The 18,565-nt window shown below is 38.7% G+C and overlaps 1 protein-coding gene across 1 annotated transcript in view; it reads left to right on the plus strand.

The window, feature by feature from the left end:
* Nucleotides 1-6,752: 6,752 nt before the first annotated feature.
* Nucleotides 6,753-18,565, plus strand: part of LOC137288060 (ras-related and estrogen-regulated growth inhibitor-like) — a 47,143-nt gene continuing 35,330 nt past the window's right edge. The window contains exons 1-2 of the mRNA XM_067820436.1: nucleotides 6,753-7,135; nucleotides 15,065-15,121. Coding sequence (XP_067676537.1) covers nucleotides 7,063-7,135; nucleotides 15,065-15,121 — 130 coding nt within the window. The 5' untranslated portion in view covers nucleotides 6,753-7,062. The remainder of the gene's footprint in view (nucleotides 7,136-15,064; nucleotides 15,122-18,565) is intronic.

The following is an 18,565-nucleotide window of genomic DNA, read 5'->3' on the forward strand; positions in this document are numbered from 1 at the left end:
AGACAGATACACAGAAAAGATGTATTTCACTTGCACGTTTCCACTGGTGAGGCAGTATAGTATTCCCAGAAATTATTGAGAATCATGTTGCGTCATGTAACTCATTACGTTTATTAACTTCTGGTGTTTTACTTACATAAACATGTTAAAACATCATCCTTTTACAGTCTCAGTCTTGTTTTAGTGCTTTGTTAGACCTCCTCGCTCAGCAATGCATGCCTGAATACGCCTAGGCACACTACCCATCAAAGTTTGTAGGTAATCGTGTGACAGGGTATCCCAATATTGGACCACCTCGGCCTTCATATCTTCAATATTTCTCAGTCCCTTTTGGTTTATTCTGTCCTTCATGACTCCCCACACATTCTCAATTGGGTTTAGGTCTGGGCTGTAACTGGGCAAGTCTAAAACCTGAACATTTTCGCCCGACAACCACTGTTTTGTGTAGCGCGCAGTGTGTTTTGGGTCATTATCATGCTGGAAAATCCAATCATCTTCATACAATGTTTGTGCTGTCTGAAGAAGGTGACCATTTAGAATGTCAACGTATCTTTCTTTTGTCAAGTTTCCCGTAAAAACACACAATGGCGTCACTCCGCGAGCCGATATGCCACCCCACATGTGAAACTTCGGGCTATGTTTTGGTCGCTGGTAGATAGGTTTGACAGTATCTTTGGTCCAAATTTTCACACAGTTAGGGAAAAGCCAAACAGAACTTTCATCCGAAAAGAAAACATTATCCCAATCTTGATTTTCATGAGCCCGACACCAGTTTAAACGTTTTTCCTTTTGTGCATCTTTCATCAACGGCAAGGGAATTCCACGTTTTTTCACCCAATTAAGTCTCTGTAATTCCTGCCTAACTGTTTCATTGCATACCTGAGGACTTCCTCTGCTAATCATTTAATTTCTGATGTTCTCAACACTTTTCAATTTGCCCCTACTCTCAATCTGCCCAAGTCTTCGGCAATCCACAACACTGAATTTCCTAGGCCGACCTGCCCCTGCTTTGTGCTCTATCCCGGTTCCTGTTTGAATATTCTTCAAAGTTCTGTATACTGTAGACAGAGGAATACCATGTCTACAAGCTAACACTTTAGCATCAGCCTCACCACTTTCAAAATCATCTAGAATGAGCTTTCTTTTCTCTCTTGCTGTAAATTCTGCCATGTCAACACAGGAAGCCGTCTGCTCAGACAAGGGAGATAACTCTTGACGTAATGAGCTGCCTTCTAAGCCTTCAAGAGTTGTCTCCCTTATTTAGTATGTTTAGTGCATAGTGAAAGCCCTTTTTCCAATCTTAGCATCATTAGAAAAAAAACAAAGATTTTCTCAATAATTTCTGGGAACACTGTATATGCTCAGCTTTCTGTGAACCCTTAGTACCAATACTATATGCCATAGTAACAATCAGACAATTCCCTCGGCTCTGTAGTGGCATGGCTAATGACATATTTGTCATTTTTCCATTCAGAGAATAAATGTATTTGACAGTTCAAAGGCTTCTGACAGATTTTAGCCGTAATTGTCCAATAAAACATTTTTATGTTTGATGTTAAATTCATTATATTTTTCTCATATTTTCCTCCCTTCAGGTTATCATGACATTAAAACCAAATGTTTCTATTAATGATTAACTTCACATGTTCACAGGTTGTTCACCATTCATCCCATGTTGGGTTGATCGCCTAGTCCAGATCAACAATTTGCAGACAACTTGGAATTCAGTTGATGTCTACTCTTCCTCTCAAGTGAAGCATTGTGAACTGAGTGCAGCGGCACTGTTGAATTTATAGATTTAGCATTAAGTTAGGGTAATTCATGCACCCACTTGCCATTGATTTTAAAGGCATGTGACGAATAAAAAAGTTAAAAATCTGTCAAAAATAGAAGTCTTGAGCAAGTACATTGAAAAGTTAATGACAAGTTTGAAATGCAATTTGGTATCATCAGCCTAGAGAACATGTCCAAATTCCCTAAACTGTAGATTTTAAAGGCATTAATCCATTTTTGATGACAGTCATGTGACGAATAAAAAAGTTAAAAATCTGTCAAAAATAGAAGTCTTGAGCAAGTACACTGGGATGTTAATGACAAGTTTGAAATGCAATTTGGTATCATCAGCCTAGAGAACATGTCCAAATTCCCTAAAATGTAGATTTTAAAGGCATTAATCAATTTTTGATGACAGTCATGTGACGAATAAAAAAGTTAAAAATCTGTAAAAAATAGAAGTCTTGAGCAAGTACATTGAAAAGTTAATGACAAGTTTGAAATGCAATTTGGTATCATCAGCCCAGAGAACATGTCCAAATAACCTAAATTTTAGATTTTAAAGGCATTAATCCATTTTTGATGACAGTCATGTGACGAATAAAAAAGTTAAAAATCTGTCAAAAATAGAAGTCTTGAGCAAGTACACTGGGATGTTAATGACAAGTTTGAAATGCAATTTGGTATCATCAGCCCAGAGAACATGTCCAAATTCCCTAAAATGTAGATTTTAAAGGCATTAATCCATTTTTGGTCTCAGTCATGTGAAGAATAAAAAAGTTAAAAATCTGTCAAAAATAGAAGTCTTGAGCAAGTACACTGGGATGTTAATGACAAGTTTGAAATGCAATTTGGTATCATCAGCCCAGAGAACATGTCCAAATTCCCTAAAATGTAGATTTTAAAGGCATTAATCCATTTTTGATGACAGTCATGTCACGAATAAAAAAGTTAAAAATCTGTCAAAAATAGAAGTCTTGAGCAAGTACATTGAAAAGTTAATGACAAGTTTGAAGTGCAATTTGGTATCATCAGCCTAGAGAACATGTCCAAATTCCCTAAAATGTAGATTTTAAAGGCATTATTCCATTTTTGGTCTCAGTCATGTGACGAATAAAAAAGTTAAAAATCTGTAAAAAATAGAAGTCTTGAGCAAGTACACTGGGATGTCAATGACAAGTTTGAAGTGCAATTTGGTATCATCAGCCTAGAGAACATGTCCAAATTCCCTAAAATGTAGATTTTAAAGGCATTATTCCACTTTTGGTGACAGTCATGTGACGAATAAAAAAGTTAAAAATCTGTCAAAAATAGAAGTCTTGAGCAAGTACATTGAAAAGTTAATGACAAGTTTGAAATGCAATTTGGTATCATCAGCCCAGAGAACATGTCCAAATTCCCTAAAATGTAGATTTTAAAGGCATTAATCCATTTTTGGTCTCAGTCATGTGACGAATAAAAAAGTTAAAAATCTGTGAAAAATAGAAGTCTTGAGCAAGTACACTGGGATGTTAATGACAAGTTTGAAATGCAATTTGGTATCATCAGCCCAGAGAACATGTCCAAATTCCCTAAACTGTAGATTTTAAAGGCATTATTCCATTTTTGGTGACAGTCATGTGACGAATAAAAAAGTTAAAAATCTGTCAAAAATAGAAGTCTTGAGCAAGTACACTGGGATGTTAATGACAAGTTTGAAATGCAATTTGGTATCATCAGCCTAGAGAACATGTCCAAATTCCCTAAACTGTAGATTTTAAAGGCATTAATCCATTTTTGATGACAGTCATGTGACGAATAAAAAAGTTAAAAATCTGTCAAAAATAGAAGTCTTGAGCAAGTACACTGGGATGTTAATGACAAGTTTGAAGTGCAATTTGGTATCATCAGCCTAGAGAACATGTCCAAATTCCCTAAACTGTAGATTTTAAAGGCATTATTCCATTTTTGGTGACAGTCATGTGACGAATAAAAAAGTTAAAAATCTGTCAAAAATAGAAGTCTTGAGCAAGTACATTGAAAAGTTAATGACAAGTTTGAAATGCAATTTGGTATCATCAGCCCAGAGAACATGTCCAAATTCCCTAAACTTTAGATTTTAAAGGCATTCATCCATATTTGATGACAGTCATGTGACGAATAAAAAAGTTAAAAATCTGTCAAAAATAGAAGTCTTGAGCAAGTACATTGAAAAGTTAATGACAAGTTTGAATTGCAATTTGGTATCATCAGCTTAGAGAACATGTCCAAATTCCCTAAAATGTAGATTTTAAAGGCATTATTCCATTTTTGGTCTCAGTCATGTGACGAATAAAAAAGTTAAAAATCTGTCAAAAATAGAAGTCTTGAGCAAGTACACTGGGATGTTAATGACAAGTTTGAAATGCAATTTGGTATCATCAGCCCAGAGAACATGTCCAAATTCCCTAAAATGTAGATTTTAAAGGCATTAATCCATTTTTGGTCTCAGTCATGTGACGAATAAAAAAGTTAAAAATCTGTCAAAAATAGAAGTCTTGAGCAAGTACACTGGGATGTTAATGACAAGTTTGAAATGCAATTTGGTATCATCAGCCCAGAGAACATGTCCAAATTCCCTAAACTGTAGATTTTAAAGGCGTTATTTCAATATATTGTTAAGGTGATGTGACAAATAAGATTGTTCATAATCTCTCAAAATTTGAACTATTGACTAGGTAGAATCACAACTTCTTAACAAGTATGAAATGCTCTTTACTGTAATAAGCTTAGAGAACATCTTCCATAAACTGTAGGTGTTAAGGGCAATGTTCCATTTCTGGTCAAGGGTGTATGACAAATAGAAATAGTTAAAAACCTCGGAAAGTAAGAACTTTTGACCCAGTACATTCAGAAATTGACCACAAGTTTGGAATGTAATTTACTATCATCTGTACAAAGGAAATATTGAAACTCCATAAACTGTAGGGTTTGCATGCTTTATTCCAAGTGCATGGGACTAATGATTCATGTATAATGTAGAGTCAATCATAAAGAAAGGTACAGCATCATTAAGGATGGGTTTCCCAGAAACTACAAGTAATTCCAGTTACTTGTATTATTTATTTCACCAGATTATTTATGTCACCATGACATGCAGTATCACTGTCACAGTTCTTAGGTACTGATTGTTGAAGTTGTATGAACCACCAGTGGCTACCACATCAGTACCTAATGTAAACACCCCTTGTACAGACATCCTCTGTCAGTTTTCTCCTCATATTGACAATCAGTCATCAAATCAGCAGGATTAGAATGTGCTCCATATTTTGTTTCTGTTGGCCTTTTCGTGACAGGTAGCTTCCTATCATGAGTTCATAACAAAATACCAGATTATTTTTTAGCCCTGGGGCTTGTTTTATAGTGGTAGCTAAGCTCTTGCAAATACAAAGGGTATAATGTTCAGTGTCATAGAATTGTAAATACCATATACTGACACATTCATTGTTGGTTAGCCAATGGCATTACTTGTTTGTTGGATTCTTTTCGACAGGTATGTGTCTATACCAACTTAATGACTTTAGTACTACATATCATTATGTTTAACATGGTATTCTTCAAGTCTACTACTTGGGAAGATATGCAGCACTGTTTTGTTTTGTAATAAAACACCTTCAACAAAATTGATTTCTTTGTCATTTTATGGGAAAATGTGACAATGGTTATGTTTTACCTGGCCAGCTGACGCTCTACAACATTTCTGAATACACAGACAAGTAACACCATGATTTGGACAGAAAATGTCCACTGTGACATGTTCACCAAGAACATGATTCAGCTGTCAGTGTTCAGCTGCATTTATAGGATGCCACAGATATTACCTCAATGCAAATATTTACAGTTGATATCCTGGATTGTGATGTGACTGGTATGATATGAGGCATCATAAACAACTACCTCTCATTTTACACTTTATTCACATTTTCAAAAGCTGTCCCAAACATGTAAACTTCTGATGTCTTAAGAGTCACATGTGCATGTGGTACCTCTTGTAAAATGTACTAAAGGTGTCCTTAAAAACGTGCTTCTCATGATGTATAAGCACACCTGTATTTCAAGTTTATTATTAAAGAACATGACACATAACCCAAGCATTGATCACCAAACACCAAATTCAGCTCCAACACTGGGAAAGTCTGCAAACAACCCACCACACTGCTGAAAGTGTGTGTATGGTTTTACTTCACATTTAGCAATATTCCAGCAATATCACGATGGGGGACACTGGACTTGGGTCTCATGTTGATCAAACACTTTATAACCACCCATGCTAAAGGAGTAGAATTCATGCTCTCAAATTTTCTTCAGGTACATGCTCACCCATACTGCTTAGTGGAAACAAAACAGGCTCAGTGCTGAGGAAAATGTATATACTTTATATATTCTTTGGTTTTATGAATTTCCTGGAATCACTGACTGATTATATAAACTGTAATTATGACTTGACAACAACAACACTCAATTTCCATGTCAAACTTTCATACAACGATACATAACTGATACAGTTTCATGAATGTACAGTGGTAAACATGTACAAGGAGTGCTTTCATTGATTTTGTCCATGCCAAGCCTGGGGGTCACTTGGTAGACTTACTTTGGTGTCATAAAGAACATCATCACCCCGCCCCAGCGGCAAATTATCAACGGTACCTTACATAATTACGATCGATTTCTTAACAAACATTGGGACATGTCTTTATTTTCCGTAGTATTGAAATGGTAGTTAGGTTGAAATACACTCTCATTGCACGCTTATCAACTTAACACGACTGAGCAGAAGTAAACCGAATGCTGTTCAACTGAGAAGTTGTGCGTAAGAAAGACGTACGACCTGGTCACATAAGCTCCGCCCACTAATGATTATTCATGTTCAGTCGGGACTTAAGACCTGTCGGGGTTTAAGGGCTCTACAAACGTCCCAGAGATACTTAATAGATATTCTAAGCTATATATTCAGATTAACCTCTGCTGGTGCTAGATTATAGGGATTTCTGAAATTCAAAGAATTTTGATGCTAGACAGGCTGTTACGTACCTGTAACCCGGTGGGGTACCTTGAAGTGTTTTAGGAGGTGATTGCCGAAGGGACTACCCGCTGACAGTACTTGCTTGTCGTGAACTAAGCTTAGCTTGATCTTCTTTGGGACGAGATTATAGAGGAAGTACAGTACGGGCCACGGAGTGTGAATGTGAGATGGTATTTGTTGTGTACTCCAGTCTTGAGTCAATGTGACAGACTGACGAACAACGTTACTGGATAGAACGACAGTGTATGAACATGTCGCAGAAACGCTTCACGCAAGCAAAGGTTGTCATCCTCGGGGGCCCAGGTGTGGGGAAGACAGGTGAGTACATTAGTAAAGCCGCCGTTTCAGCATTTAGAGTGAACACGCACATCTCGATCACTGCTAAGCGGATATTTTACAAGCTCATATTAAAATACTAACATATATCATATATAAATCGTTAAAATAGCATGAACGCTGGCACAGTAATACGAATGAGATCATTTCATGGTTGTCACGATAGGAATGAAAGTATGTTTATTTTGTAGGGTGAGAGGATGCAGGAGTTAACGCGTGTGTTTAATTTAATTGTTTAATTGTTTCCATCTACAAGAGGTTAAAAAAAGTAATGCGCTGGGTAGTCATGACTACTTACTTCAGTAAAAACTTCTGTAATTTATACTTTCATAAAGTGGAATTTAAGATGCTTTCTTTCATTTATACGAAGCTTTATTGGTATAACCTAAAACAAAGATTGCAGACATTTAATGTTATTCCTTTTAACACGAATGGAATGGAAGACGTTTAATGAAATTCCCTGGGATGTGACTTACAAACATTCACTGTTATTCCCTTCATCAAAGATGTGACGTACAAATATTCACTGTCTAACTGTCACAAAGCGACGACTTACAGGCATTCAGTGTTATTAACTACATCAAAGATGTGACATACAAGCATTCACTTTATTCCTTATATCAAAGATGTGACATAAAAACATTCACTTTATTCCTTGTATCAAAGATGTGACGTACAAACATTCACTTTATTCTCTATATCAAAGATGTGACGTACAAACATTCACTGTTATTCCCTTCATCAAAGATGTGACGTACAAACATTCACTTTATTCCTTATATCAAAGATGTGACGTACAAACATTCACTGTTATTCCTTATATCAAAGATGTGACGTACAAACATTCACTGTTATTCTAAATATCAAAGATGTGACGTACAAACGTTCACTGTAATTCCCACTATCAAAGATGTGACATACAAACATTCACTGTTACCCCAATATCAAAGATGTGACATACAAACATTCACTTTATTCCCTATATCAAAGATGTAATGTACAAACATTCACTGTCTAACTGTCACAAAGCTATGACGTACAAACATTCACCGTTATTCCCAATATCAAAGGTGTGGCATACAAACATTCACTTTATTCCCTATATCAAAGATGTGATGTAAAAACATTCATTGTCTAACTGTCACAAAGCTATGACGTACAAACATTCACCGTTATTCCCAATATCAAAGGTGTGACATACAAACATTCACTTTATTCCTTATATCAAAGATGTGACGTATAAACATTCACTGGTATTGCATTTATACAGGAACGGAAATTCAAATATTCTAGCAATATCAGGGTGGGGCACGACAAAGGTTTTAAGTGAGCAAGTAGAAGTGAAGTAACATGAAGAAACTCCATGAAAGAATCCGGAAATTTATTGTCAGGTATCACCAGTCACGAACTACTGCTTGTTAGAACGACGTTAGTCCAGAATATACTTGTCGTGCTCTGTGTGGTGAACCTACTCACACGTTTTCAAAGACATGGGATGATGGGCACGTATTCTGATCACCACTGGATTCAACCACTGGATTCCAGAGTGACTGAGTATGGTTTTATGCCACTTTTGGCAATCTTCCATATCACGGCGGACGACACAAGAAATTGGCTTCACACATGGTACCCATGTCGTGAATCAAACTCGGGCCTTCAGCGAACACTTTAACCACCCGGCTACCCCACCTTCCTCTTACTCATTAACGTTATTCATATCACGAGGGCCGGTGGGGTAGCCAACTGGTTAAAGCGCTAAACACCCGAGTTTGATTCCCGACATGGGTACAATGTGTGAAGTCTATTTGTGGTGTCCCCCGCTGTGATATTGCTAAAAATTTGATAAAAGCGGTGTAAAACTAAACTCACTCACTCACTCACTCACTCTGATCACGATGTGGTATATGATGTGTTTATGAAAGGTTGTGATTAGATTACTGTGCGAGGAAATCCTAAATATCTTTATATCTGTTCGTTATATAACTTGAGCTGTCGACAGATCCAGGGTAAAAAGATAAGCGAATCCGTGATTAAGTCTAAGATGAACGGATCCTGGAATGATAAGGGAAGGCAACTTCTTAGACTCTTTATCCTACATAATATGTCATTGGGTAAGCGGGAAGAACTAATTAACACCATTTAAACCAGTTCCTCCATTATATGACGACGTGTCAGATTTATAAGGCAGGAAAGCTTGAAATGTTTTGTATTCTGAAGTGGACTGTATACAAGTCCGACTGTATGATGTGGATGTGCAAATATGTGAAACACCCCGATATATAAACTGTTAGAGAAAAGTATACACAAAGTATGTAAAAAGTACACATTCTTATTTGATTTCGGCAAAAGTGACACAAACCATGTTTATTCCACAATGGTGTATTTGGTACGGGCATCAACGTTTATTCCACAATGGTGTACACATGTATTTGGTACGAGCATCAATGTTGTTTTACCTGTCTTTAGCCTTGTGATTACGGTTGTAATTCATATGCCAGTGTGCTTTCCAAACGTATAGTTTCTTCTTCGCATCAGTGTATATGATCCCACAAACACACACTGCTAACTATATAAGAAATCGGAAATATAATTTCAAACTCTGTCTATTTTCCTCGTATCTAGAACAACCTAATTAAGATAAGCCATGATGTACTACCGAAGATCTAAAGCGTCAAGGAAAAGAGTGTGATTCGCGATGCGATGCACTGACTTACTGTACGTGTCAGCTAGTTATACACCATTACCGAGGATGATGCATAGCTGGAAGAGTCAGACATATTTTACCTGTGATACGTACGCTGAAGTTCACGCTTAATGACTGAATTATTGCTTGCCTTAGTCAGTATTGTTCTACTGAGTCATGGTATCTTGTAAATCGGAGGTTACAAGTGCTTAACCGATTTTGGTACGCTGTTACACATTCGCTGGAGTCAGTCATCGTCTGATCCTCATTTGAACCAGCAGCTTGAACCAATTAGTGAGTGAGTTGAGTTTCCAGCAATATTCCAGCTATATGGCGACGGTATATTAATAATCGAGTCTGGACCAGACAATCCAGTGATCAACAACATGAGCATCGATCTGTGCAATTGGGAACCGATGACATGTGTCAACCAAGTCAGCGAGTCTGACCACCCGACCCCGTTAGTCGCCACTTACGACAAGCATAGTCGCCTTTTATGGCGAGCTGGGTTGCTGAAGGCCTCTTCTACCCCGAACTTTCACGGGTCTTCACGACACATGAGTTTGTGGTGTATTGTCAGACTGACATCTAGTCTCTGAAATGAACATATACTACAAACAAGAAGTATGGGAACGCCCTAAAATTTGATAGTCATATATAATCTTAAACGTGGTGAGGTCATTTATACCCAAAGGTAAATGCAACTTTTTTGTGCTTAATGGACACTTTAAACGGCTTGTGAAGCAGTGAAGCAAGTGAGTTTGAGTTTTGAGTAAAATGAACCATTGTAAAGAACAGTTTTTAAAAAGGGTGCTGAAACACCGGTACCATGTTTGATTCCAACGACAAAACACAACAGCCAGGAAGACATACTTAACCTCACGACATTTAACATTAAATATGACTATCAAATTTTTGGGTTTTCTCATATTTCCGTTTGAAGTAATTTTTACCGTAAAGACTTGTTTAAACGGAGTGTGAATTCTTTACAGTGTGTGACTTAAGCTTTACGCCGCTTTTAACACTATTCCAGCAATATCATGGAGGACACAAAGGAGCTTCACACATTGTACCCATGTGGGGAATCGAACCCGGATCTTCAGCGTGACGAGCGAACGCTTTAACCACTTGGCTATCTCATTTGTGAATAAGTATGAGCGAGTTAGTGCATAAGTGTTACTCCATGATTCCAAACAAACCTAACATCATTTACAGAGTAGTGTCACAGCAATGTAGGCAGTGTGTGAACAGTGTCTGAGCAGTGTCACGGAAATAAGACGACTGTCTAAGCTGTGTTCGTTGCATGGGCATATGGCAAGTATTACATCATTACTAACACGGTGTCTCTGCTGCATCACATCAATACTAAGACAGTCTTTTTCTCTGTAGTATTACAATGTTACAAAGGCCGTTTCTTTGTAAAATTAATCAAAACTAGTATTACGGTAGTATAACGGCAGTTTCCCAGTACTACCGCAACAGCATCACAGCAACGTTACAGACATACACCATCAGTATTAATCCAGTACCATGCCATAATACTAAAAAACTTCAGGAGTGACGGAAATGTCTAACTGCACTCACGGAAACAGAATCCTGCTGCTGACAAATCCATCAGTCGACTGTCCAGCTCTGCAGCTCTTGTCAGTTACTTCAAGTTGTTCAGATCATCGGCTTTATTTCAGGTCGTGACTCTTAGCTTCCAACACACATACAATATTGATGAAGTCTATAGTTATAGGCACGGACAAATCGGTGGCAATCGTCGACTCAATATCAGGGTTACCCTACACTGAATCAGAAATATATTTTGACAAGCCCGTATCGTTCCAAACCTTCAGTGCAGATTGAATCATCTGACAGTTGTGATTGGTTGAGACTGGTGTAAGACTTTTTGGGTTTTTTTTAATAATGTACATCCATCAAGTAATGTAACATTTCTTCATATTCAGTGATGTTTTATGGTACTGATGACTGAAGGTGACTACAGATTTTTATCAAGCAGTTGGTATTTCATGCGGAACTGGGGTTGGTCTGTTCAGCTTCCGGTACTTGGGAAAATTGACTGGCTGAGTCATGTTTTATATTTTTATTACTTCTTTAAGGCTAGCCTGTGCACACATGGGCAGGTAATAGCTGTTGATAACTTAGTTAATTTTAGAAGATATACAACGTTAGTACAGAAGTCAGTGGAAATATATTTGTTTTGTTTTGGCGGGTCTTTCTTTCGTAACCTAAAAGGATCTAGCTACTAAGGGAAGTAACTCAGCCCTGCGAGTTACGACGCATCATACCCTGCAAAAGTCCGCACAAGAAATACGGTGTGTATTAGGGAGTATGGGAATGTGTTTGTCCAATGAAGAATTTGTCTCTCCTTACCCAAAGTATTTCTAAACGTGAACTAATCAAAATATGACACGGAATGTGAACCGTTCGGATTTTGTGTGCCTCAACTGTTTTAAGCCTCCTGAAAAAACACCATCATTTCTGTTGAATAACCATGTTCAAGTTATTGGCAAACCTTAACAGTAGAATATTCTCATTACATAACAGAATAATTACAAGTTAATGACAGACGTACGGCGCTTACTATTTTCCTGTGTGTGAACAAGCGTTTACACGGAATCTTCAGCCTGATTTGTATTTTTCAAGTGATGTTATATGCCTAGCAGACGTTGAAGTGTAGTATTACCTGAAAAAACCTGTATTGCGGTAATGCTAAAACCTGTCAAAACATCGTAAAGCCATCCAGGTTTAATCTTTCATAAAAGTTCATGGTCTGAAACGATCTTTTGCCTTTTTATGCTTAAAATTCTTACGAACAACATATCTCAGGTGAAGTCGCGATAAGATTGTGTATATCTAGTCAAAGTCATGAAGTTAGGCGTGAATTATGAACTTCTATGTCTTTAATAGATGGTAATAGTGATTTGGAACTTCCAGTCAGCGAGGGGAGGTGCGGTAACGTAGTGGTTAAAGCGTTCGTTCGTCATGCCGAAGGCCCGGTTCGATTCTCCACATGGGTACAACGTGTGAATCCCATTCCCGGTGTCTTACAGTGGTGATATTGTTGGAATATCGCTAAAAGCGGCGTAAAACCTCACTCACTCACTCCACTCAGTGGTGTCGATGTATGAAGTAAACACATTACGTCAGTGTGTATACATGCACGTGTGTTCCTGCTTGTGTTCAATCCGTGTGTATTGACGCGTACATGTTTATGTTGTTAGAGAGGACGTACACAGCGGACTGAATTGATGGGGTAATTATTTCCAAGGAACCCATTAGCTGGACTGCTTAACGTAGATGCTTCACAGCGAGGGGGCCAGTAGCGACAAGGTCGTCCATGTTGATGTTCAAAACACGCTCGGGAAAAACATCATAGTGCTATGCCATGCAGGAAATGGATCATTCTCGTAATTCACGATAATTAAACTGTTCATTTCCCAAACTAAAACTTCGACGATTAAACAGTTTTGTATGTGCACAACCTGCCAAAACTCTAAACGGGTTCAACTTGATTTTACGGATTGAAAAAAGGCAGACCTGCACACTCCCTGCTCAAATACTCACCCCTGATTAATGTGTTAACCCCCACCGAGCATTAGCGAACTGATATTTACTTATGCAGTTTCCATCGGGGTATTTGATTGAAACGTCTTAACTTATGTAACAGTTCATTTCAGCTACACGTGTACCCGATACAGTGGCCAAGCAAAGTATTTTTTTCAAAATTAGCTGAATAATACGAACAACTGTATTGATTCTAGTACTAACAGAAGCTCGGGCGATGGGGTAGCTCAGTGGTAAAGCGTTCGCTTATCACGCCGAAGACTGGTGTTCGATTCCCAATATTGATACAATGTGTGAAGACCATTTCTGGTGTTCCCCGCTGTGATACTGCTAGAATATTGTGGTGTAAAACTAAACTCACCAACTATAACACAAACTACAAAGCATTCAGCTGAGCACATATACTTCTACACCGCATGCTACATATGTATTTTCCATTCAACTTCTGTCTAGACATGCTGACAAACACCCTAGACAAAGCAACAGTCACACGAAACAATGCCCCAAACAAACAATTGCACAAATCCACAAAAACAGCGATCACAAATCCACAAAAACAGCATATTGGAGTCGACCTATTTTTGAGCCTAAACAAAACACCACGAGAAAGGACAGATTTATTACCTGTGCTCTAGCTGAAGGGGGGAGTGTGACGTTTTTCTGAAATCCACGCTTCGCCAGAGAAACGGAGCGGTCTAATGTGTGCAAGTTTGCGCAATATATAACCTACGTTGTTCTGGGGTTTTCAAGTTCTAAGCACTATCTTGTATTACTTCAGTGGGGAAGTAGCAAGACATTCCCTCGACCCCCGTGTCAAAATCGTTATCAACTTCGTGGGGAGAGTTATGTTTTTTTTCCATTAACCGTATCATACGAGTATCGCGTTGTTCGCGTGACATTGCCACTCTCAGCCAAGTATTGAGCAAGATGTGTAAGAGATTCATATGTTTCTAGTGTAGATAGGAATTTGACTTCTTGTGTTATCATTCCTAAGATGACTGAAGAATTATCGCATATCTGAGATGCAGTAATGTTTGGGTAATGTAAAACATGCATGCTGTGTTGGTCACGTGGCACAGAATTCATTGTTTTGACCTTTATGAGTGCAACAATCCTGTCCTAAATCGCTTTTCTCATATAAGTGCGGGAACGATTTTTATGTCGCATACTGCAAAATATAACGGTATCTGTAAAATGTTACAATGAACAACGATGTAGAAAGATGAACCAGATACAGAGAGGTGCATTCTGTAACTACCTATCCTGATTAATGGACTAGAAAAGCACGCGTGGAATACGTGGGGTTTGTGTGCATGTACACAAATGTAACTATCTACTTCAATTGGAGACAACAGCATCATGGTAACATTTCACTGAGAATACTGCAGATGACATTATAAGTTAGCATTAGACACGGTACCGATGTGAGGAATCGAACATTGGTCTTCGGTGCGACCGTCAAGCTCCTTACCTACTGGGCTACTGTCGCTAGAGCAAAGAAAGAAAAAGTACTAAATGCTTAATAAATATTTGATATTGGAAAGTTATTTCTTGAAGCATATTCCTTAGGTATTTTTCGTATATTATACTCGAGAATAAATAAATAAATAAATAAATAAATAAATCATAATGACAAGAATTTCTTTTTGTTTCAGCTTTTGCGGTGCGCTATATTACGCGGCGATACATTGGGGATTATGACGCCAATAAAGGTAAGTTGAACAACCAGTGTCAGTTATGTGCAGTCACTGACACTTGCCTGTCGATAGTACAAGTACTGTGTATCATGGTCTGCGAATCCATTGATATTCACTAACCCTTCTCTGTAAGAGGCGATCGGGATCGGGTGGTCAGACTCGCTGACCTGGTTGACACATGTCATCGGTTCCCAGTTGCGCAGATCGATGCTCATGTTGTTGATCTTTGGATCTTGTATAGACTTGATTATTTACAGACCGCCGCCATATACTAGTAGCTGGAATATTGCTGAATGAGGCGTAAAGCAACAACCAACCAACATGTATTCTCACCATTAATGCTTTACCGTCATATCACAGGTGAGTTCAATCAATCAGGTAATCTTCAAAGATTTGTTTGTGATATTCACTTCATCACAAATTCTTTAAGTAGTCTGGTCACGTCTCTCCGGAATGATAATGCTTATCCCTGCAAACTATTTGCAGTGGAAATGCTATCAGTCAGTTTGCTGGGATCCCCGCGAAACACCGGCTCTGACACTAATTGGGGAACCTGTTAAAGCGTTTCATCTCACTGCAATAGGCAGTTAGAAATAAACAATCGACGATAGCATCTGTTGGTGTGCAGAAATATAGGTCTCTGATCTTCATAACGGAAACAAACGATGGATATCAGGTGAGCTGTCAGTAAAGATGAATGTAAACTGGGGTTGAATAACTACGATATTGCAGACATAATTAATTGAGATATATTTCACCTCGCATTTTTTGTAGGATTAGTGATGATTGAGGTAGCATTAAGTTACACATGTAAACGTTTACGGTTGGTACAAAGAGGGTATATTCATTAGTGAGGGTTCACAATGGCACGCCGTATCTTGGTAGCGTTACGTGGGATAAACAGTGTCCGTGCAGCTTGTACACTCTTCAAAGGAGGCGGTAGGGTTGACCGATCACATGGGTACTACATGAGAACCCCCTTCTGATCTGACCACCATGGTATTGCTGGAATACTGGCGTAAAGACGTAAAGTGACGTAAAGAAGACTGAGTGAATGAGAGAGTTGAGTTTACGAAATAAATGATTGAATTTAAACCGATTTGGAGTTTGATTATGAGTCATCGTTTTCATTTTGAATGAAGCGGTTACAATCACTATAAAAGTTGACCCTTGAATATACGTGTTGCAGTATGTCTTCAGTGACTCATGCTAGTCGTAAGAGCCGGCAAACGGGATTGGGTGGTCAAGCTCGATAATCGTATCCCCATTGTGTAGATGGATGATCACTCTGTTGATCACTGGAATGTCTGGTCCAGACTCTTTTATTTACAGACAGCCGGCATAAAGGTGGAGTGCGGTGTAAAACTAAACTCACTCTCTCGTTATCAACTGCGGTTGCCATACACGCTCTTCAACGTCCTAAACAAACCTTCTGTCCATATAGTCATCAATGTTGACAAGGAAAAGTTGCTTGAGACCAATCCGTGAAGGTCCGGGGTAGAATAGGCACGCTTGCCGTAAGAGGGGACCAACGGGATTGGGTGGCCAGACTCGCTGATTTGGCTGACACATGTCATCGGTTCCCAAATGTGCAGATCGATGTTCATGCTCCTGATCACTGGATTGTCTGGTCCAGACTCGATTATTTATAGACCGCCGTCAAATAGCTGGAATACTGCTGAATGCGGCAGAAAACGTAACTCAATCACTGCTTGACCCCAGCTTTCATTCGGACAAGGAATGGAGCAGCAAGATGTCAAACCAAACCTTGGAGCTATCTGGCAACATGATGTATACACAACACGGGGCTACTATGATGTAACCGGATCTCTCGTTTAGATACATCCCGACACCTGTCTACTATCCTCAGCAACACTGGCATTTACTATCTGGAGGCTACCTGTACCACTGCCAGCACTTTGAACTTTATGTCGTGTCATACACAACAACTAGACATGTTAATGGGGGCAAAGGTCCCAGGTCATCACACGGTGGCAGAGTTATTGTGTTCATATTGGGATCTTCAGAACTAAACACACTCCGATGTGGTAACCTCTAGGTTAAGGTCGAATGCCTGGGTTCAGTCCGTGAGCTTGTTATGTGGAGTTTTTTGAGAGACTGAATGAGTGGATTTTGTTTCAAACTGTTTTTAACTTTGTACCAGCGATATCATGGCATGTGATATCAGAAATTAGAAACAGATCCAACACATTGTACCGATCTGGGGATTTAAACCCGGGTTTTCGGCGTGACGAGCGAGCACTTTAACCACCAGACTTACTCAGACAGCCCCGGGCGTTTGAAACAAGGTAGTAATAATAAAACTTGTTTGTTTGGTTTGGTTTTTTTTAAAAAAAAAAAAAAAGGTTAACGTATTCATCGTTCACTTTCCGAAGAAAATCTGTTATTTCGTATTCAAATATTACAAAATGCAAGATGTACGCGTAGATCTGCCAATTCCGAGTGTACCACAATTTAACACGTAGTTAATACCAATGCTGCAAAATCATGTTCGCTTCTTGGTGAAGCTGTTAGAATCTTTGTAACCTTTCCAGCTCATCTCGCTTCCGTGTGTTCCCATGGCTACCACATTTTCATCTTTTCAAGAACCTGTAGACAGAGAGACTTTAGAGGCCGGGTAACACCATGTTACATACATTTCGGAATAATTTCGTTTGAAGTTGATGTCTGAGATGCAAGAAACTACGCCAAGAATACTGAGACTAAATGCCAGTGATCATTTGTAACTCCGTCATAATTGCATATTATTAATTCCCTCTCAGTCGACTGAGTTTTAGAATCTGTTTTATGTTCCTGATTATTTTAGGCTTCATGTTCTGTGTGTGCTCCTAGTATACATTCAGGAATAATTTGAATCCTTGTGACGTCATAGGCAAACAAACCATCATAAGACACACGCACCTATGTGTGTCAGGAAAGGTATGTTGTTTTACGCCATTGTCAGTTGCACATGGTAGACTGTAAGTAATCTATGATTATTGCGGACTTTGTAGCACGTAATCAACGGGGAGACCTTCGTTATCACCGAAAGGAACCAAAATCATCAACCACATTTGCAAAAGGTTTTGTCAGATTTCAATTGAATATGAAATTGCCGAGATGGTACAGTATATATCACATACATAGTTTCAATAGTATAGATTCGTATACTATCTTAAAGAGGAACGAACGACCGCCTGCCTGCCAAAGCTTGTGCTAGCGTCCAAATGTTCACATACACACGGGGCAATTGATGCTTGGGCTTAAAATCCCATTCTTAACATATGTCTCCGTCCTTAGATCTCCTTTCTAATGTCGCCATGGGCAAACTTCGGTTATTGACAGAGCGTCTCGAAGTATAGTAAAACACCATCCATCCATATGTTATGACGTGTTGCAGTCCTCAAAATACAGCGTGAATAACTCGACGTCACACTGGTCGGAAACCGTTGTAACGCT

This window comes from Haliotis asinina, chromosome 6 (assembly GCF_037392515.1).
Source record: "Haliotis asinina isolate JCU_RB_2024 chromosome 6, JCU_Hal_asi_v2, whole genome shotgun sequence".
Classification (NCBI taxonomy): Eukaryota; Metazoa; Mollusca; class Gastropoda; order Lepetellida; family Haliotidae; genus Haliotis; species Haliotis asinina.